This window comes from Triturus cristatus, chromosome 1_2, assembly GCF_964204655.1.
Source record: "Triturus cristatus chromosome 1_2, aTriCri1.1, whole genome shotgun sequence".
Taxonomy (NCBI): domain Eukaryota; kingdom Metazoa; phylum Chordata; class Amphibia; order Caudata; family Salamandridae; genus Triturus; species Triturus cristatus.
Window position 1 is genome coordinate 171,921,317 of NC_140580.1, and position 22,801 is coordinate 171,944,117.

Genomic DNA, 22,801 nt, shown 5'->3' on the forward strand with positions numbered 1-22,801 from the left:
GCAGCGTCGGCCAGGACCAACAAACAAACAGCGTCCCACGAAGAAAGGGTCCAGGTGCCTTTTAAGTTTGTAAAAAGGTGGGGGCGGGGCGTTCAGGGAGAGCGGGGCCAGGTGACTCAGCCTCCGGGACCGGGACTCCTGGGAAGGTGAGTCCCGGTTCACGCTCGCAGCCCTGATTCCTCACACGCCCCCACAGAGCAGCCAGGCAGGAGACCACAGACAGGCGATACAGGTGAGGGGATTCCGCAGCGGGACCCGCGAAGCGGGTTCCGCAAGTCGTGGGTTTGAGCAGCCCTCACACAGGTGCAGCGTCGGCCAGGACCAACAAACAAACAGCGTCCCACGAAGAAAGGGTCCAGGTGCCTTTTAAGTTTGTAAAAAGGTGGGGGCGGGGCGTTCAGGGAGAGCGGGGCCAGGTGACTCAGCCTCCGGGACCGGGACTCCTGGGAAGGTGAGTCCCGGTTCACGCTCGCAGCCCTGATTCCTCACACGCCCCCACAGAGCAGCCAGGCAGGAGACCACAGACAGGCGATACAGGTGAGGGGATTCCGCAGCGGGACCCGCGAAGCGGGTTCCGCAAGTCGTGGGTTTGAGCAGCCCTCACACAGGTGCAGCGTCGGCCAGGACCAACAAACAAACAGCGTCCCACGAAGAAAGGGTCCAGGTGCCTTTTAAGTTTGTAAAAAGGTGGGGGCGGGGCGTTCAGGGAGAGCGGGGCCAGGTGACTCAGCCTCCGGGACCGGGACTCCTGGGAAGGTGAGTCCCGGTTCACGCTCGCAGCCCTGATTCCTCACACGCCCCCACAGAGCAGCCAGGCAGGAGACCACAGACAGGCGATACAGGTGAGGGGATTCCGCAGCGGGACCCGCGAAGCGGGTTCCGCAAGTCGTGGGTTTGAGCAGCCCTCACACAGGTGCAGCGTCGGCCAGGACCAACAAACAAACAGCGTCCCACGAAGAAAGGGTCCAGGTGCCTTTTAAGTTTGTAAAAAGGTGGGGGCGGGGCGTTCAGGGAGAGCGGGGCCAGGTGACTCAGCCTCCGGGACCGGGACTCCTGGGAAGGTGAGTCCCGGTTCACGCTCGCAGCCCTGATTCCTCACACGCCCCCACAGAGCAGCCAGGCAGGAGACCACAGACAGGCGATACAGGTGAGGGGATTCCGCAGCGGGACCCGCGAAGCGGGTTCCGCAAGTCGTGGGTTTGAGCAGCCCTCACACAGGTGCAGCGTCGGCCAGGACCAACAAACAAACAGCGTCCCACGAAGAAAGGGTCCAGGTGCCTTTTAAGTTTGTAAAAAGGTGGGGGCGGGGCGTTCAGGGAGAGCGGGGCCAGGTGACTCAGCCTCCGGGACCGGGACTCCTGGGAAGGTGAGTCCCGGTTCACGCTCGCAGCCCTGATTCCTCACACGCCCCCACAGAGCAGCCAGGCAGGAGACCACAGACAGGCGATACAGGTGAGGGGATTCCGCAGCGGGACCCGCGCAGCGGGTTCCGCAAGTCGTGGGTTTGAGCAGCCCTCACACAGGTGCAGCGTCGGCCAGGACCAACAAACAAACAGCGTCCCACGAAGAAAGGGTCCAGGTGCCTTTTAAGTTTGTAAAAAGGTGGGGGCGGGGCGTTCAGGGAGAGCGGGGCCAGGTGACTCAGCCTCCGGGACCGGGACTCCTGGGAAGGTGAGTCCCGGTTCACGCTCGCAGCCCTGATTCCTCACACGCCCCCACAGAGCAGCCAGGCAGGAGACCACAGACAGGCGATACAGGTGAGGGGATTCCGCAGCGGGACCCGCGAAGCGGGTTCCGCAAGTCGTGGGTTTGAGCAGCCCTCACACAGGTGCAGCGTCGGCCAGGACCAACAAACAAACAGCGTCCCACGAAGAAAGGGTCCAGGTGCCTTTTAAGTTTGTAAAAAGGTGGGGGCGGGGCGTTCAGGGAGAGCGGGGCCAGGTGACTCAGCCTCCGGGACCGGGACTCCTGGGAAGGTGAGTCCCGGTTCACGCTCGCAGCCCTGATTCCTCACACGCCCCCACAGAGCAGCCAGGCAGGAGACCACAGACAGGCGATACAGGTGAGGGGATTCCGCAGCGGGACCCGCGAAGCGGGTTCCGCAAGTCGTGGGTTTGAGCAGCCCTCACACAGGTGCAGCGTCGGCCAGGACCAACAAACAAACAGCGTCCCACGAAGAAAGGGTCCAGGTGCCTTTTAAGTTTGTAAAAAGGTGGGGGCGGGGCGTTCAGGGAGAGCGGGGCCAGGTGACTCAGCCTCCGGGACCGGGACTCCTGGGAAGGTGAGTCCCGGTTCACGCTCGCAGCCCTGATTCCTCACACGCCCCCACAGAGCAGCCAGGCAGGAGACCACAGACAGGCGATACAGGTGAGGGGATTCCGCAGCGGGACCCGCGAAGCGGGTTCCGCAAGTCGTGGGTTTGAGCAGCCCTCACACAGGTGCAGCGTCGGCCAGGACCAACAAACAAACAGCGTCCCACGAAGAAAGGGTCCAGGTGCCTTTTAAGTTTGTAAAAAGGTGGGGGCGGGGCGTTCAGGGAGAGCGGGGCCAGGTGACTCAGCCTCCGGGACCGGGACTCCTGGGAAGGTGAGTCCCGGTTCACGCTCGCAGCCCTGATTCCTCACACGCCCCCACAGAGCAGCCAGGCAGGAGACCACAGACAGGCGATACAGGTGAGGGGATTCCGCAGCGGGACCCGCGAAGCGGGTTCCGCAAGTCGTGGGTTTGAGCAGCCCTCACACAGGTGCAGCGTCGGCCAGGACCAACAAACAAACAGCGTCCCACGAAGAAAGGGTCCAGGTGCCTTTTAAGTTTGTAAAAAGGTGGGGGCGGGGCGTTCAGGGAGAGCGGGGCCAGGTGACTCAGCCTCCGGGACCGGGACTCCTGGGAAGGTGAGTCCCGGTTCACGCTCGCAGCCCTGATTCCTCACACGCCCCCACAGAGCAGCCAGGCAGGAGACCACAGACAGGCGATACAGGTGAGGGGATTCCGCAGCGGGACCCGCGAAGCGGGTTCCGCAAGTCGTGGGTTTGAGCAGCCCTCACACAGGTGCAGCGTCGGCCAGAACCAACAAACAAACAGCGTCCCACGAAGAAAGGGTCCAGGTGCCTTTTAAGTTTGTAAAAAGGTGGGGGCGGGGCGTTCAGGGAGAGCGGGGCCAGGTGACTCAGCCTCCGGGACCGGGACTCCTGGGAAGGTGAGTCCCGGTTCACGCTCGCAGCCCTGATTCCTCACACGCCCCCACAGAGCAGCCAGGCAGGAGACCACAGACAGGCGATACAGGTGAGGGGATTCCGCAGCGGGTTCCGCAAGTCGTGGGTTTGAGCAGCCCTCACACAGGTGCAGCGTCGGCCAGGACCAACAAACACCTCTAGGTGTTTAGAGGTCTGAGATCCAAGATAGGTCGTAGGGTCTCGTCCGTCTTTGGAATTAGGAAGTACAGGGAGTAGATCCCTAAATTTTGTTGATTTATGGGGACCTGCTCTATTGCTCCTTTTTGCAGGAGGGAGATCACCTCTTGTGTTAGTAGCGCAGTATGTTCTTGTGACATAGGGCGTTGCCTGGGTGGAATGTTTGGGGGTGTAGATGTTAATTCTAGGCAATACCCTGACTGAATAATTTGTGTCACCCATCTGTCTGAGGTGATTGTCTCCCAGACGTGAAGGAAATGTTGTAGTCTGCCTCCGACCGGAGTGGAATGGTCTGGAGGGAGCGGGGGAAAGTCATTGGGCAGGAGGTGTGGCAGAGCGGGCGGTATTTGTTTTGCCTCTGCCCTTATAATTATTGCCTCTGTATCCGCCTCTTTGATAACCCTTCGTGAAGGTAGATTGAGGAGGGGATTTATAGGACGTGGATGCACTGTCCGAGGAGTAGCCTCTGCCCGTGCCCCGAAAGGAAGAACGGCGAAAAGAACGCCTGAGAGTCTGTGTTTGTAGGGCTCCCATAGATTTCGCCGTGTCTGTATCTTTTTTCATTTTTTCGAGGGCTTCGTCTACTTTAGGGCCAAATAGATGATCTTGGTCGAATGGGTGATTTAATATAGAGGCTTGAACCTCTGGTTTGAACCCTGAAACCCTGAGCAAGGCATGGCGACGGAGAAGGACACTGGTGTTTATGGCCCTGGAGGCTGTATCTACTGCATCTAGGGCACATCGTACCGAGGTATTGGTTATTGTCTTTCCCTCTTGAATAAGTTCATTAGCCCTAGTCTTGTACTTTTCAGGGAGATGGTGCATGATGGTCTCTAGCTCATCATAATGCGCCCGGTCGTATCGGGCCAACAGTGCTTGCGTATTGGCAATACGCCATATATTGGCCGCTTGTGACGCAGTGCGCTTCCTCGACGGATCTAGGAGCTTGGACTCTTTGTCAGGTGGGGGCGCCTCGCCTGACGCCTGAGAATTTGAGCGCTTCCTAGCTGTAGATACCACTAGGGAATCTAATGGTGCAGGGCCTTTAATGTAAGAAGGGTCTGTGGGGGCGGCTTTGTATTTCTTCTCTAGCTGAGGGTTTAGGACCCTGGCCCTGACTGGGTCTTTAAAAACCTCAGGGGCATGTTTAATTACGCCCTTTAACATAGGTAGAATGGCACTGGACCTATGTGTATCGTCAAAGGTGTCTAGGAGAAAATCCTCCTCCACTGGGTCGGTATGTAACTCCACCCCGTGATAGTGTGCCGCCCGTTGTAACAAATGGTGAAAACCCAAGGAATCTTCAGGAGGGGATGGCCTAGATGGATAAAGGTCATCCTGTGGGACATCTGGGATGTCCGGATTGTTATAATCATCCCATGGGTCTGGAGATCCAGTAGGGGTGGGACGTTGTGGCACATCTGCTGGATGATAGTAAGGGTCCCCCAAATCGTCTGGGACAGGAGACAAGGTGGGGGAACGATGAGGTGGAGGGGATGAAGGTGGAGAAGGTGGAGGAGGTGGAGGAGGTGGGGAAGGCACCCTGAAAGGAGAGGTAGCAATGTCCTTTCTCTTTGGAGGTGGAGGTGGAGCTGGCTTGTCCAAGTGTCTCTTTTTTGAAGACAATGTCAAGTGTCCAGTCTTTGGATCCTTGGTGAGGGTTTTTTGCAAAGGATCCGGTGTGAAAAGCTCCTGTGACACTGGTTGTTCGGTCGGCGCCGAAGGTTTCGGGGCCGACGGCTTTTTAGGTTTGTCGAAGCCATGCTTCCTTGGAACCTCCGTTTTTTTGGTCGGTGCCGAAGAAGATCTCGGCACGGGAGTGTCGGTGCCGAGGGTCTTGTGATGTTTGGTCGGCGCCGGAGGAGCAGGTTTCGACACCGAAGACTTGGGTGCCAGGTTCGGTGTGGAGGTGGAGGCCGATTTTTTCTTAGGTGCCGAAGGGTGTTTCTCGGCACTGGTGGTCGGCTGGCTCGAGCCCGAGCTGCCGGAAGGCTTAATAGGCTTCTTTACCGGGCCCGAAGGTGGGGTGTGAGAAGCAGTGTCCTTGGTCTTGCCTAGGCCCGGAGGCGAAGGAGTGACCGAAGCCTTTTTCGGTATGGGCGTGGGAGGGGGAATTGTACTCACGACCCGCTGCGCCGGGGTGATGTCCTCCACGTCTGAGTCGTCGGACTCGGAAGCGCTGACGAGGTAGTCGTCCTCCTGTTCGATGTCCTGCTGTCCCGGAGCTTCGACGTCGTCCCCGAAGATGTCGACTGGAGCGGAGGTCGAGGAGTGCGCCATGTTGCGTCTAGCCCGTCGATCTCGAATGGTCTTTTTTGAGCGAAAAGACTTGCAGGCGGGACAGTCTCGGGCCTCGTGTTCTGGGGAGAGGCAGAGGTAGCACACCTCATGGAGATCGGTGTGGGGAAACTTGGACCCACATCGAGGGCACTTCTTGAAGGGAGTTCTTTCCATCAGCCGAGACCGGAGCCGGAATAGGCCCGAAGGCCGCCGTCGACCACCGTAATCGAAGAAGTGCCGAAGAGAACATGAGTAAGATGATTTATATCGTTGAAGAAGCTCGATGAGCGAGGATTTGTGCGTCGATCGGTGAACTGGGAAGTTCGGAACCGGAGCGCGAAGTATTACATCCGAGCCCGATGGCGGAAAAAAACAATCTGAGGATGGAGCCGAAGCCCATGCGCAATGCTAACCAGAGGAGGAGTCACCAACCTCGTGACTCCCAAAGACTTTCCAAGAGGAAAAACAAACTGCAAACATCCGGGCCCAACACCAGATGGCGATCTATGCACAGTGTATAATCTGCAGCTCATATGCCTCGAACATATTATTTTTATTCCAAAAAGGCACATGTTAACATAGTAGTTCCCGTCATGAATGGGAACTACTCTGCGTGCGGATATGCTCCTTGTGAAAGAGAGGCATGCTTTAACTTACAGTGAAGTCAGACAACAGTTGGTTGTGGGTGGAAGAAAATGTGACTGACAAAATAACAGACTTATGGATGTAGTTTGGCAGAAAGCCCCTAAGTAACTATATCCTATACATAGTTTTAGTAAAATCAAAATGTCAAACTAACACCTGACCTAAAAAAAGCCAAATCGATCTGGTGTTGGCAGCCAGCCTCTTGCCTTTGCTAATGCTTTTTTAGTAATGTTTTTGTAAATCTTCATTACAATTAGATAGAGAAGGCTAAAGTGATAGATAAATAGAGAGGCTTGCAAAACAGATGGAGTGTTTTATTGCTAGATAGATTACCTTGCAATGATAAATAGACATAGAACAGACTTGCAAAGATATATAGAATAATAGACTTGAAAAGATAGATAGAATGATAGACGTACAAAGATATATAGACAGATATACTTGCAAAGCTATACAGATAGACAGACTTGCAGAGCTAGAATGATAGACTTGCAAAGATACACAGATAGATAGATAAGACTTGCAAAGATAGATAGAATGATAGATTTGAAAGATGGATTCCCCAAAATGGAGAAATGGTAATTTTACACACCTTCTACGACCTTGTTCTAGAATCAATAAAAAAAGTCATATGCCAAGGAGTGGGCGTTAGTGCAAGCTCCGGCATTATACCGCAACCATGTGTGCGTGATGACTGTTAAACCATTATGAAATCGCATCACAACAGGTTATTTGAATAAAAGGGGTTGGTACAATAAAAGCAAAAAAGGGAAGACCGTTAACCTTTAACCGTGCCCACTGTAGTCCTTGCTGGGCTAAAGATAACATAAATAAGACATCTCATAGTTTGGCCTGCAACCTGTCTATATTACAGGCAGAACACCACAAACGTGTTCCAGCTTAAACAGAAATGGTTGAAAGATGCCTGGCTGCAAGGATGACATCCACTACTTTGGGAGGAAGGTTGAATGGAGTCAGCTACTGCCACTCAATCGCCATGCATGGAGGTGCAGATTGTTCAGACCCAGGTGCAAGCCCTGCTGCGGAGACGGAAGATTCTCCCGAAGCAGCAGCCTGATCAAAGGACAAATGCACATGCTCAGAAGTATCATGTACCACATTCTACAGGCATTTGACTTACCCAGCTAACATTGTGTAGGAAAGTGAGATTCTGTTGCAGTAACCCACCCCCCCCCCACTTTTTGCCAGACTACTGATGCACTTTTACTTGGTGTGCTCTGGGTTCCTACCAATCAGGTTCCCAGGGCCTGTGTTCTTTCCCTAAAACGAACCCAATTGGCATCTCTGGCCTCAAGTCAGTCCCTGGTAAATGGTACCACAGGTACCCAGGGCACTGTGACCAGAGAAGGCCTCTAAGGGCTGCAGCACATTAAATGAGAGCACAGTTTATGGTGCATCTGACCCAGGCTGCAAAACATCTGCCAAGATGTTGGCTCCAGTCTCCAAACTAGGTGGAGCAAGCTCCAAGCCCTCCGCTCAGGGGTCACTCCTGAGGGATACTCAATCTCCATTTCCATGCATGTAGCAAGGCAGAGGTGTGCGAGGCAGCAAATGAACTGCCTCGCTGCAGACATTGTTGTCATGGGTGTAGGAAAGTAGGACCTTTCAGGCATAGTTACCCCTACTTTTTGACTGGTGTCAGTGTGTTTTGACTGTAGTACACTGGGATCCTGCTAATCACGATGCCAGTGCCTGTGCTCACTCTCCTCAATTAATTGTTAAGTACTCTGTACACCACACAATTGGTATACTGGTGATCCCCTGTACATCCCTAGTATATGGCACTGAGGTACCCCGGGAAATGGTACACCAGGGGTCTCCCATGAGCTGCAGTATGTATTAAGCCACCCATGGGAGCCCATGCAAACTGTGTCTGCAGGTCTGCCATTACAGCCTGTGTGAAATGGTGCATGCACTTTTCACTTTAGAAATAAGGTTTTCCTTATATCACGGTCACTGCACTTAGGACCTATAAGTCACCCCTAATGTAGGCCTTACAGCCCACAGGCAGGGTGCATGGTCCTAAATGTGCATGAGCAGAGGTACCCTTACAAACCCCGGACCCCATTCTCTGGGCTTTGTAACTGCGGGGAGCCATTTTAATGTATGTAGTGGACACTGGCATCTCGAGATGTCCATCTACATAATGGCTTCTCCGAATCCGGTCATGTTTGGTATCAAACGAACAAGTTACTTACCTTCGGTAACGATATATCTATAAGAGACATAGATTAGTTATAGATTCCTTACCTTGTGAATTACCCCCAGGCGTCAGACTGGATCTGGAGAATTTTTCATCAGCAGTCACCCTGCGGTTCGAAAGGTGCTGTTGATCGGCTCTGTGTTCGTCATTGGCGTTGTGGTCGCCGGGATGACATCGCAGCAGCTACTTAGACGCCGTCCTCGCGCACTGACATCAGTTCTTTTACACTACATTCCACGCCAGAAGCGCACAGCCATGCAAGACACTGACCACTGATGCACAAAACTAAGGCCCTGAAAGGAAGTCCTTATCCCTAGAAGTCAGTTCGCAGATCGGGGAGGATGGGTGGGGCGGGAAGGAATCTATAGCTAATCTATGTCTCTTACAGATATACTGTTACTGAAGCTAAGTAACTTGTTCATCTGAAAGAGACAATTAGTTATAGATTCCTAACCTTGTGAACAGAAACCCCAGCGAAACCAACCCCGAAGGTGGGTCTGCGAACCAAGTTCACACCAGAAAGTCCTGGAGAACAGAACGGCCAAAGAAGCCGTCTCTCCGGACTTGGCTGTGCAGGCAGTAGTGTTTTGTGAACATGTGCAGAGACGCCCACGTAGCTGCCTGACAGATATCATTGAGGGGAACTTCCCGTCCCAAAGCAGTGGTAGCTGCCGTCGCCCTGGTGGAATGGGCGCGCAGTCCCACTGGAGGCTCCTTCTTTGCCAAAGAATAGCAAGCTTTTATGCACAAAGCAACCCATAGAGATGGTCCATTTGTGCACGGCCTGACCTTTTTTGGCGCCAACGTAGTCAACAAAGAGCTTGTCATTCACACAGAACTGCTTGGTGCAATCCAAATAAAACTAAAGCACATGTTTTGGATCCAGACGGTGGAGCTTCTCTTCCTCCTTAGAAGGATGCGGAGGCGGAAAAAAGGTGGGCAAAGTGATGGTTTGAACAATGTGGAAAGAAGTACCACCTTGGGAAGAAAGGAAGGTCTGAATCTTAGGACGACCGTGTCCGGATGAACAGCCAGAAAAGTAGGCTTTGAAGAAAGAGCTTGGAGCTCACTCACCCTGCGAGCAGAGGTGATGGCAACCAGAAAGGCAGTCTTTAAAGTAAGAAGTCTGAAAGGACAGTTATGAAGCAGCTCAAAGGGAGCGCACATAAGGCAAGTAAGAGCCAAGTTCAAGTTCCACTGAGGCATTACGAAGGGAACAGGTGGAAAAAGATGAGTAATGCCCTTAAGGAAGCGATTTATAACCGGGGACTTGAAGAGAGAAGGCTGATTAGGAAGCCTAAGAAAGGCTGAAATGGTCTTTAGAGTGCCCAGATCAGAGCCCTGCAGGGCCAAAGACAGGAGGAACAGGAGAACCTCAGAAAGAGGGGTAGAAATGGGGATCCACAGCCTTTGCTGTGCACCATGCCACAAATTTCTTCCATCTGCAGGCGTATACTGTATTAGTGGAGATGCGCCTGGCTGCCAAAATAACATCACAGACTCCAGGAGGAAGGTCGAAGGCTGTCAACTGTTGCAGCTCAATCTCCATGCAAGGAGGTGGAGACTGGGCAGGTTCGGGTGGAGGGCCGTCCCCTGCTGCTGCAGCAGAAGATCCTCACGAAGAGGCAGACTAATCAAAGGTTCGATGGCCATGTGTAACAGCTCGGGATACCAGACTCTTCGTGCCCAGTCCGGAGCTACAAGGATGACTTGGGCTCGGTCGCGCTTGATCTCCTTCAGCACTCTGGGCAGAAGTGGTATACGCGGAAAGGCGTATAGAAGACCGCAAATCCACTCGCGATGAAAAGCATCACCTAGCGAGTGCCGCCTTGGAAATTTCAACGCGCATACTTGCACATTGCACGTTCTCTCCGGTGGCAAACAGATCTAACCAAGACTCTCCCCAGTGCTGAAAGAGACCTTGAGCCACCTCCGAGTGAAGACGCCATTTGTGATCCATCATGCACCTGCGGCTGAGTTGTTCCGCCCTGGCGTTCAGAGAACCCGCCAAGTGTTGAACCACCAGGGATATGCCCAGATGTTCCAGTCATGTCCAGAGACGGAGAGCCTCTTGACATAGGGTCCACGATCCCACCCCGCCTTGTTTGTTGCAGTACCACATGGCGGTGGTGTTGTCCGTGAACACCCGAACTACTCTTCCTAGACAGGGGGAAGGAATGCCTTCAGTGCAAGACGGATCGCCCGGAGTTCCAGAAGGTTGATGTGGAGCCCGGACTCCGCCAGAGACCTCTGATCTCCGCCTCTCCCATGTGGCCGCCCCACCCCAGAAGTGATGCGTCTGTCCCCACTGTGTACTCTGGTTGGGGAAGGGAGAGGGATCTGCCATTGGCCCAATCCTGGTTCGTTAGCCACTACTGCAATTGTCGTGCAGTGCCCTCCGAGATCTGCACGCAACGGACAGATTCCCCTGATGCTGTGCCCACTGGAACTTCAGGTCCCACTGCAGAGCCCGCATATGCCAACTGGCATGATCTACCAGCTGGATACAGGAGGCCATGAGGCCCAGCAGCCTCAGGGTCATTCTGACCGAAACCCGGATAGAGGTTTAAAGATCGGAATCGTAGCCTGAATATCCCAGACTCACTGCTCGGGAGGATAAATCCGAAACTGCGTCCTGTCCAGAACCGCTCCGATGAAAAGGAGCTTCTGAGAGGGAGTCAGGTGTTACTTCCGAACGTTCATAGTGAACCCCAGCGAGTGCAGTAGGTACGCCGTAGTCTGGAGGCTGAAAGATCAGAATCATAGTTTGAATATCCTGGAAGCGTCCTTCGGGAGGATAGAGCCAAAAGTGCATTGTATCCAGAACCGCTCCGATGAAGAGGAGCTTCTGAGAGGGAATCAAGTGCGATTTCGGCACATTAAGGAGAACCCCAGCAAATGCAGGAGGTCGGCCGTAGTCTGGAGGTGGGAGATGACTGACTGGTGCGAGCCCCCCTTCAACAGCCAGTCGTTGAGATAGGGGAAGACTGGAACCCCTGATCTGCACAGATGAGCTGCAACTACCACCATCACCTTTGTGAACACCCATGGGGCGCTGGTAAGGCCAAAGTGGAGCACGGTAAACTGAAAGTGCTCGTGGCCCACCATGAACCGCAGGTAACGCCGATGGGCAGGCAGGACGGGGATGTGAAAGTAAGCGTCCTGCAAGTCCAAAGCTACCATCCAGTCTCCAGGGTCAAGGGCAGACAGAACCTAGCGTCAACATTTTGAAATTCTCCTTCTGGATGAAGCGATTGACGTTCCTGAGATCCAAGATAGGACGCAGGCCTTTGTCCTTCTAGTGCACCAGAAAGTAGTGGGAATAGCAACCACGACCTACTTCTGGGGCAGGAACTCGCTCAATGGCTCCCTTGGCCAAGAGAGCCGTAACTTCCTGTTGGAGAAGAGCCAGATGATCCTGCGACATTAGATGGTACTGAGGTGGCATGGCGGGGGGCGGGGGGGGGGGGGGTGGGAGTTAGTCTCGAAGGGGAGGGAGTAGTCTCTTCGGACTATCTGCAAAACCCACCTGTCCGACGTGATGGTGCGCCAGTGGGGGAGGTGATGGCGAATCCAGCCACCCACTGGTGATTGGTGGCCCTGAAAGGTCGGACTAGGAGGGTTTGGAAGCTGCTGCAGAGGGGGCGGTGGTGGACTTGCTCGCTCGCTGGCCCCCAGACCCACGGCGGTGGGTCCCGCGTCCCTTGCCGCGCAGGGGCTGAACAGCTTGCGCCGGCCTGTGGCTCAGGGTGGATTGTGATGGGGCACGAAAGGGGCGAATAGCAGACTGCGCAGGGCCGGTGGTGGAGAGGCCCAAGGACCTGGCCGTAGCTCGAGAGTCCTTGAAGCGCTCTAGCGTGCTGTCTGCCTTGTCGCCGAAAAGGAGACGGCCATCAAAGGGCGTGTCCATAAGAGTGGATTGGACATCCCCCTAAAAACCAGTCGACCTCAGCCAGGCGTAGCGTCGAAGGGCTACCGATGTGGAAATTGTCCTGCCTAGTGAGTCGGCGGTATCCAGCCCACAGCGGATAGTAAACTTTGCTGCGTCTCTTACCTCGGCGACTGCACGGGAGAGCACGGCCCGGGCCTCCTCCGGGCACTGTGGCAGCACCTGCGCTACCGTATCCCACACAGAGTGGGTTTAACGGCCCAACAGACATGTGGTGTTTACCGACCGCATTCCCAAGCTGGAGGAAGAAACATTTTCTTCCCAAGGTGGTTCAGCCTTTTGGATTCCCCATTGGGTGGTGCGTTAGGGAATGCGCCTTTGGACATGGAGGCTTGGACCACCAAGTACTCAGGGGTGGGGTGTTGAGAGAGGAAAGTGGGGTCGCCCCGGACCGGGCGGTGGCGTCGGGCAATCATCCTGTCCACAGGAGCCCCTGTGTTGGGCCTGGACCAGGTGCCCAAAAGGAGGTCAGTTAGGGCTTCATTAAACGGCAGCAGGGGCTCCGAAAAGCTCGCTGCCGGTTGAAGCACCTCTGTAAGGAGGTTAGCACTGACTGCCACCGTAGGGAGATTGAGAGCCTCTGCCGCCTTACGCAACACCACCGCGTATAACGCTCCCTCCTCCGTAGCCACGGTAGGAGGAGATATTATGCCACGGTCTGGGGAGGTATCCAGACCACTGGCCTCCCCCAGTTCCTCTCGCCAGTCTGGTTCATAACCTAGCTGGCCTATTAAAGAGTTGCCAGATCCCTCCCAGTCCTCCTCTGGCTGCTAATCTGGTCTCAAAAAGCCAGGGTAGAACAGGGGCACAAAAGTACACGTCGGTGTCGGTCGATGCCGGTCCGGCTCCGTGTCTACCTCGAGGTGGAGGCCCGGGGTCGATGTCGGCTGGGGACACAGCCGACGCTGGTTGCAGACATGGTGCCGGTGGAGGTGTTACAAGGTCAACCGGCGCCGATCCAAGGGGACCCTGGGGTGCCGGAGCCGCCGGCATCGAAGGCCCAGGGCCCCCAGCTGATTCCGCAAGGCCCGAAGGCGCAGCGGCGGAGTCCGGCTGCCCAAAGATGGCATGCATCGCTACGTAGAAAGCTCGAAGCTGGGCAGGGGTTGCTCTGGGTCCCGGGAAGGAAGGGAAGCTCGGAGCCGACCCTACGATCTCCGCACGCAGAGCCGCGGGAGGGGAACCACCCGCATCCCTCGTCGAGTCGAAGTTGAAAAGCGATAGTGCTTCTTCGACTTCTTGTGCTTCGACTTACCTGACCCGGAGTGCGAAGACTTAGAGGAAGAATGGTGGTGGCTCCGCGACCGGTCCCTCGACCTCCTATGTGACCGGGACCTCAAGCGGCGCATAGCCTACTGCCGGGCCTCGAGTAGCTTTCGGGACCGCTCCCGCAAAGACTTCAGGGCCATGATCTAGCAGTCAGAGCACAACTTGGGGTCGTGGTCGCGCCCCAGGCAGTAGAGGCACACGTGGTGCGGATCCGTCACCTACATCAGTCGGTTACAGGAACTGCAAGCCTTGAAGCCGGACATCCCTCGTGCACCAAGAGTCGATGGAAGTCCACAAAAGTCGAGAAAAAGTCAGTCAAAAAGTGATTGGAGGTACCGCTCTTTCCGGATCTGCGCTTGCTGACGTGGAAAAAGAAAGAACTGACGTCAGCGCGCGAGGGCGGCGTCTAAGTAGCTACCGCGACGTCATCCGGGCGGCAAAGACGCCGACGACGAACGCAGGGTCAACCGACGCCACCTTCCGGCACGCAGGGGTACTGCTGACGAAAAAACTTTCTGGATCCAGTACGACGCCTGGGGGTAATTCTAAGGTAAGGAATCTATAGTTAATGTTTCTTTCAGATATCTTTGGATAGGAGATAAAACAAGTAATTCTTAAAAGTTGTTTTTAATAAATACAGAAGTATTTTTCTAACACTGGTGGGGTTCTTTCTTGTGTGTAAGCTTGCCGATTTGACTACTGTGGTAAATGTACCTGCTTTACACCCTCCTGGATAAGCCTTAGCTGCTATCTCTCAAGAGCTTTGATAAACAGGGACCACTACAAATATCACTAAGGGTTACCTGGACCAATAGGTGTTCACCATATACTGAGCCAACCTCCTACAATGGGGTCCGGCATCTGAATATATTCCAAATCTGAGCTAAATAGGTCATCACTAGGTTGCCAGTATTGGTCATACGGTGTAGGCCCAGATTGGGATGCTTTCCTTTGTATGGCCTCTTCAGGCACATTTCTGGAGACTATTCTTAGGCAGGAGTTGGCACCGAGGAATGCTCCACTGTTTTTGGCGTAGGAGCCACTGGCAAGGACCAATGCTTCAGTGTGGCTTCAGCCAGCGTCCGCATTGTGAGGTCTGTGGATTGACTGGTGAAGTCGTCAAACCCACTGGCAGTATCCCAGACAGATTGCAAAACAGTTTACATAGAGCCCACCTGTGCATGAGATGGGATACTTGCATCCCGGGAAATCATGGTGTGCAAGAACTGTACAGGTGAGATCCTTGCTCTGGAATTTCAGGTAAAAACAACCTGCACTGGAACCGGGAACAGTATCGGAGTCAGTGCTGGCAGAGTAACTCGTGGAGGGCCTATTAATTTTTTTTTTTTTAGAGGTTTTTCACTATGCGCGCACCGTGAATTTTTTTTTTTTTTTTACAACTCATCAGGCGAAAGCACCCTCTAGAATACCCCAACAGAGGCTGAGTCATCAGATTTTCAAGCATAAGTGGGAATAAATAATTCTGAGCTGTAAGGGGGAGCCTCTCAGGGGAGGAGAGTGGGTCACATGTAAATCTATGAAAGAACCCAATACTGGAGAACTGCAGTTACAAGTAACTAACTTATTTTCATCTCCAGTATAGGATCTTTCATAGATTCACATGCTTGAATCAGAATAGCAAGCACTTACTGTATTTGTAGATCTTATAGTACAGCGCAAATAGCGGATGGGGAGTAGAAAATATATACATAAAATAAATATGCAATTTAATAAGATATATATATATATATATATATTATCTCAATCATACATATATATATATATTCACTTAAAAAAACCATAGGTTTCACACATGTTATAGTTAGCTGGACATTTCACTCGTAAAAAACCTATGAAATTCCCCCGTTATAGTTACTGTAGGCAACTATAACTCACGCGACCGCAATCCTCTGCTGATGACGTCAGATATTACATCACTGTATTTAGACACTTATTTACCCATGTCTTCTTCCATTAATCTTTAGCTATACATACATTACAAATATTTATTTTTCATAAAGACACATATGTCATCAGTGATGTAATATCTGACGTCATCAGCAGAGGATTGCGGTCGCGTGAGTTATAGTTGCCTACAGTAACTATAACGGGGGAATTTCATAGGTTTTTTACGAGTGAAACGTCCAGCTAACTATAACATGTGTGAAATCTATGGTTTTTTAAGTGAATTTGCAAGGTTTTTGAAATGCTAATTCGTAACTATAACGTGTGTGAAACCTATGGTTTTTTCAGTGAATTTATACGGTTTTTTTAATGCTAAGTTATGTAATTAATTTTTTTTTTCAGGTTTTCACTGGGCGCGCACCGTGAAATGTATTTATTTTTTTAAATCGCGAGATGCGCGCACTCTGCGCGCACGATGCGCTTTGTGCACCCTGCGCGCGCTGTGGGCGCCCGGTGCGCTTTGCGCACCGGGCACCCATGGTTCGCAGTGCGTGCCGTGCGCGCGCGGTGCGCGCACCTCGCGATTTTTCAATAAATGTCCACTCTGCCCCCTTTTCACGTTCTCCTCCTTTTTTTTTCACCCCCTCAGACTGCGAGAGACAAAATGGCGGCCGACACTTCCTGGTTTCGACCGATTCGAATGTTTACCGACATCTAACAACCAATCAGAATTGCGCTCGCGCACGGCAGGGTGCGCGCACGGTGCGCGCGTATAGATATTGATATGCTTTTAAATGCTATTTTCTCAGGAAATACTGAACAGATTTACACCAGACCTGCAAAAGGCACTTCCTTGACCTTATGGTTACCTCTCTGCCAAATTTCACGTAATTCTGTTCAGCCGTTCGGGCTGTAGCGGTGTCTAAAGGTACTATGGAAAAATGCATGGGGAAAACGCGATTTGGGACCCCCCCCTTTTTCTCGGCCCCCGCATGACGAATCACCCCGAGACTTTCAGGGTAGGAGCTTAGCGGAGCGCCCGATTAGTTTTGAAAATTTCGCGAGGATTCGTCAACCGGCGCCAAAGTTATTCAAAATAGAATTTTGAGATTTCCTATGGAAACTAGGTTGCAACTATAACTATCTACTGGCGACCGCCAGTAGATAATACATACATACACATATATATATATATCATACATTAAAATTTGCATAAATATATAAGCAAACACATGGAACCATAAGAGTCCCCTTATTGAAATAGATAGTATAGTAAAATCTGTCCAACTGCTGCATCACTGCACTTCGCCGATCCCAGGTAATAATGCTGCATGAATATATACTCACACTTCCAAGTCGCAGCACAACATATCTTCTACAGAGGCACTTCCATAAACAAAGTAGTTGAGGTGGAAACTGCCCTAGTTGTCTCTGCCCTGGTTTTTGCTGTGAGGGACTTGCCAGCATGTGAGTGGCAGAACAGGAATGCAGCTGAAATTCATCGAGCGATGTTTGCCATTGTGACAGGAGCACCCTTACAAGTGTTGATCTGAGTCCAAGAGTTGGTCAGTTCTCATGACTTTAGTGTGATGTAAGTAGAATTTTAGATATCTTTTGATACCTAGCGTATGAATAGACCTCTCAGCTGGTGATGTGGATTCGGTAAGAAAGTAGAAAAATTATAGGTTCATTGTAGTGAAAATCCGAAGGAATATTGGGTTTACATCTTTGGATTGGTTCTGAGAAGTACTAATTTGCCTGTGAGGCACAGGAAGGTTCTTGAATTGAGAAAGCTTCTATCTCCTTTACCCTCCTGGTCGGAGTGAGCGCTAGTAACAAGGTGACCTTCCATGTGACAAATATGAGCTGTGCTCTGTGAATGGATTTGAATGAAGTCTTCATGAGTTGAGATAGAACTATGTTCTGGGGAAGCAGTCCTTACAGGAGGAAAAAAACTCTGAATAATTCTTTCTTGAACAGTTTGAGGATTCTGCTATAGCCCAGAGACAATGTGATGAGCATCTATATCTTGATATTGATGCAAGCTGTACCTTAACAGACGCATGTACCAACCATGACTTAACTAGCGAGAGGAGATAGGGTAGTTACCTGTCAGATTATGCTAGTAGAGGATGTAGTTTTAATTACTGGCGCCATAGGTAGAAATGTTTAGATTACGGTTTACATGTCTTTATTGTGGCTTCCTCCTTGACTTGAATATTGAGATCTTTGAATTCAAGGAATTTAGGAGCCGTCCGCATAAGAGGAGAGTGGTCAGGTCAGGATGAAGGACCTGGCCTTAGTTCATCCTCAAAAGTTTACAGAATGTTGGTAGGGGAATGTGGTTGTACGCCGATAGGTGTGGGAGAGCTAGTGCCAGGGGATATTCAAAAGGTAATGAAGCTGCAGGTGTAAGTATCCATTATAGCATGAGGGTACTGGTCCTGCAAGTCCAGGGTTTCTATTTAGTCTTCCGTGAGCAGGGGTGACATAACTTTAGCTAGCAGCAGTATTTTAACCCCTGCAGGAAGCTGTTCAGAAGACTCTGTTCCAAGACTGTTTTCAATCCCCCGTCCTTGTTGGAAGTAACAGGAGTAACATGTGCCCCCACCTCAATCCAACCCTTGACAAGCAAAGATTGAACTTCTGTAGACAGAGTAGAGGCATGATCCACTAATAATTGAGACTACTGTGGGATGGGCAGTGGAGTGGACAACAAATGAAGACTGTAGGCAACATGTCCAAGTCATAGGACCCATCAGTCTGAAGTAATGGCACACCAGTTGGAAAAACAAAAAAAAAACTGCCACCTGTTGGCCTAAAAAGACTGGACGAGAAGGGACTAAAGAGGTTTGGTAGCACCAGCAGCAGGTGTGGATGAAGAAGAATGCTGTACTTGCTGCTGACCAAGACCTGTGCCACTGCCCCTACCCTTGGAGCCGCAAAAGGGCTGTTGAATGGACTGTCTCTAGTGACAGGAAAGGGCCTCTCAAGAAGTTATGACATTTTCTCAATGGGGTGGGGGGGGTATGTATTGGCCTGGCATGAGCATGGAAAGTAGTACCAGGGAGCAAGCCATCACCTATCTATTCTTAGAGGGCTGTATCACAGAATCTAACTTATCCCCAAAGAGCCAAACCTTCAGGGAGGCCTCGGCATCCCCCCCCAAAAAGTCATTCTCATCCAGAAATGCCGTTGAATATTTACGGTGGTTCCCATGGCACAGGCAATGCAGACCATAGAGTCCAAACCAGCCCTCAAAATGCTGTTGTGGCTACATATGGCCCCCATCCTGCACCGTGTTGTGTGAAAGCGTTTCAAAGTCTATAGTGAGAGTGGGCAAGATTTCACTAACCATATCCCCACAAAGCATGGGACCCAAGAAGCACACAGAATTCAATAAGAAAAAAGTGTACCAAGTACAAGAAAACACGCGTTTACCTAAAGCATCAATTCGGTTGGATTTCCAGCCAGGAGAAGATTAAGGGAAAGCATTTGAGTTGACTTTACCAGCAAAAGCCTGAACCACAAGGCATTCCAGAGCAGTATTTTGTTTTAGAAAGAACTGATCCACAGGAGTGTGCCTGTTCTGACAAGTATTCAGCTGGCGCACTTATTCGGGCAAGCACCAGTTTTACAGTTTAAAAAAACATCTTAAAACCTGTGTTTTAATCAGCTGCTTTAATGTTTCATCCACCTGCCAGTCACAGCAGCAAGATGTCTCCCTCGGGGACGAGTCATTGCGCTATACCAAGAACCAATTAACAATAACAATGTAGGAACGGAGCAAGGTTTAGACCAATCTTCAGTCAGGCGATCAGTCAGTTAGTTAATCATGTAACAGAAGCAAGAGCTCAGAAGTGGAAAAGCCATGTACTTAAATTTCTGTTAATAAATTGGCTTTGGTGTCATCAGTATGTAACTGCAAGTCCAGTTCCTCTGCAAACCCCCACTGCAAAAGAGGCATTCTCCTCGGTGGTGGGACGCAATGGCTAGTTAAGGTCCTTTATGGGTGAGATGTCTCAGCCACAAGAATTGTGAATAGCTAAATAGAGGCATTTATTTAGGAGCGTGAAACTAATTTGCCTCCTCATGGTCGTCCTGGTATGCCTGCTCATGGACTTGGCCTGTGTCTGAATCAGAGCTGGATATAGTTCCAATCTCCTATAATGTTGATGCATTGGTAAGGGAATTGGTGGAGTGTTCTCAAGCATCACATGCAGGGCTTATGTAATCTTGTAATGAGAAGCTGGCTGACAAAGCGTCAACGTACCCTCTGGATACAACACTGTGACTGGTGCAGTGAAAGAACCCAGCACCATTTGAGGTGGGACCGGCCCTCATGCAGGGACAGCCAGCGGCAGGAAGTCGAAGCATGGGCTGGGGCCAGCTGTGGTTGGACTGGGTCAGATGGCACAGAGGATAGACATGCTAGCGGAACCCTATCTGTCGCCCCCCCCCCCCCAATAGATAGGTGGGGCCTGAAGGAAAGACACAGGGAACTGGGTCTGCTCTAAAGAACTCCAGCATAGCCTTCCTGCAAGCCTTAGTTTGCTGTGGTGTGAAAGATGGCTATCATTCAAATTAATGATGGTGGCTGAGATAGGCCTTTAAAGCTCTAACTGTTGCAACCTCTCTCTGAAGTAGTGGGTAGAGAACAAACCCCTTTCTGACCCCTGATGCTTTCACCACGACTTATCCCTCAACTTCGTTGTAGACTTACCTGATGGCAGGAAAGTAGACCAAGACTAGGATCGTGATTGACCTCAGGACTTTGTACAAGGTCAGCCTCTCTTGTATTCTACAACATAAAGCTTGGTCCCTGCTCGTTGAAGGCCTTTAGGTTGATCAGTGAGCATTTTTCAGATGACGCTGAATCACATTTAATGCTGCAGCACCAAAAACAGATGTAGTACAGGTCTGTGACCGTCATCCGTTTGCAACAGTTGTAACACAGATTGAATGAAGCCTGACGTCATCTGGAAGAGAAATTTGGCTAACACATTGTGCATTATTTTATTTCAGAAGTCTGTAAACTAGACCAAAAAGTCTAGAGCAGAGCTCAGGATACAGGTTAGGTCAGGTCAGAGGAACGGATGTCAGTCTGCAGGGGTGGCACATTTATGTGGCACCATGTCCCATACAGAGGTGATGCATATTCAATGTAGAGCTCGATGGTGCCACCTGTTGGCACATAGAGTTTCCATATCTAGTCTGGCACCTAGGAGTATTTACAACGTGGGGAGACACAAGGTGAGGAATCTGCAGTTCGAAATATCCATTGGAAATGTATATCTTTACAAAACAATTTTCTAAAATGGAACATGGATTCCTTTTACTGTATTTTATTGTCTCAATTGAAAGAGTCTTGCAATTGCAAAGATCTTAATTAGTCCACAAGAAGCACAGAGGCTGAACTGGGATTTCTATACCAGTTTACCCTGGCCCATGACAACAAATGTAACACTGCCAAGTTTAGAGAGGCTGCTAGGGGATTTGGTAGGCCAATTCCAAAATAAAATTAAAAAAATGCTTATGATAAAGAAGCCTTTGAGTAGTACAGCAGAGATATTGAGTGGCCACCCTTGACATTTATTGTTAGGTATAAATTGTGGCTATGATGGTTTTAATGGGGAGTGAAGTTCAAAGCAAGTTCACTTCATTGGCTATAGCTTGGATACTTTTCAATGAGAATTATGTGCTGTTAAACAAATATAACTATGGCCTCTCGGGTGTGATAATGTTTACTGCCAATATTAAGTATCAACAGACACCCAATTCGATGACCATGAAAGTTCCAAGCATGTGAATCTATGAAACATCCAGTACTGGAGAATTTCCAGAAAATAAATATTATATATTAAATGTCCTACTATTGTACTGTGAATGCAATTCCTGCTTTGTCTTTAGGGTAAAAATAGTTGATAACAGTTTACTCCAGAGACTGGGATGTATCAGACCTTTTCTATTACTATTTTGGAATCGGCAGTAATTAAAAAAATAAAACATTAAACACCATATGCATTTACTAATGCTATTTGTACACTGCAAAGCTATTAAACTAACATCCCCTTCCTGAGCAAAAAAAAAGCATAACTGAAAAATATCTTATACGTTTCTATGTGGTAAGAACAAGTGTTCAAAAGTAAATGTAACAAATATTTCCATCTCAGTCATACCTTGGGCATATAGGTTTTCTCAGATTGTTGCCTTTTTTCCTTGAGCATCTTCATTTCTGACAAGATACTATCACGGGAGGCTTTAAACTTTCTTTGCTGTGTCTCGATTTGCTGCATCTGGTTCATCAACTGATCAATTTCATTGTTAATCCGTGCAATGGGCTAAGGAAAAGGCTCCATATGTAATGGCATAGTTAAATAAAGGTACAATCATATTTGATATAAGTAATGGTATTGTACATCGAAATTGGGGAAATACATCCAAGGCTCTATTTGGCCAAAATATTCTTATTGGGTCTTTCATCTTTGAAAGGTTTAATCTCTTAGAATGTTTAGAATCATCAGTTGTCATTATTCAGAACTTTTGCATGGAGCCTCAGAAGACAAAGTGAGTGCTGCCCAGTAAAACCACAGCTTTCGTGTGTGTTTTCACACTAAGGCGAAATCTCTGAAAGAAGGACTGAAGAAGTGATGCAAGATTCATTGGTACATTTGCAAACGACGCTCCATTTTGATACTGTTGGTCAATAAATGACTAATATTGCAGTTACAACTTCTCCACAGACGGTTACAAGACACTTTTGTCCTTATGCTAACTTGACAGCAATGTCCAAGACCAGATACATAATAAAATAATCTTACTTACTACAGGGGAGAAGCAGATTTTCACACAAGGTTTTGTTATCACATAAGGCCAGCACTGCAAACAACTTAAATTGGCTGATCTGAAAAGAGTACCCCCAACTTCAGAATACCCCACCCTTCTCACACTGCTGGCCTACAGAACAGTTTATCCACTGACTTTCTCCAGCCACACTTGTTCCACAGAACCTCCCATAATTCCCAATACTTCAGATGTAGCAGCTCAGACAGAAGGTTTTTGGACATTTTGCTTCAATGTTTAATGTTTACTATTTACCATTATGTGCATTATCACTTC

The 22,801-nt window shown here is 50.3% G+C and overlaps 1 protein-coding gene across 1 annotated transcript in view; it reads right to left on the reverse strand.

The window, feature by feature from the left end:
- SMC3 (structural maintenance of chromosomes 3) overlaps window positions 1-22,801 on the reverse strand; it is a 789,692-nt gene that overhangs the window by 304,119 nt on the left and 462,772 nt on the right. The window contains exon 20 of the mRNA XM_085603430.1: window positions 21,862-22,013. Within this exon, the coding sequence (XP_085459556.1) occupies window positions 21,862-22,013 (152 nt within the window). The remainder of the gene's footprint in view (window positions 1-21,861; window positions 22,014-22,801) is intronic.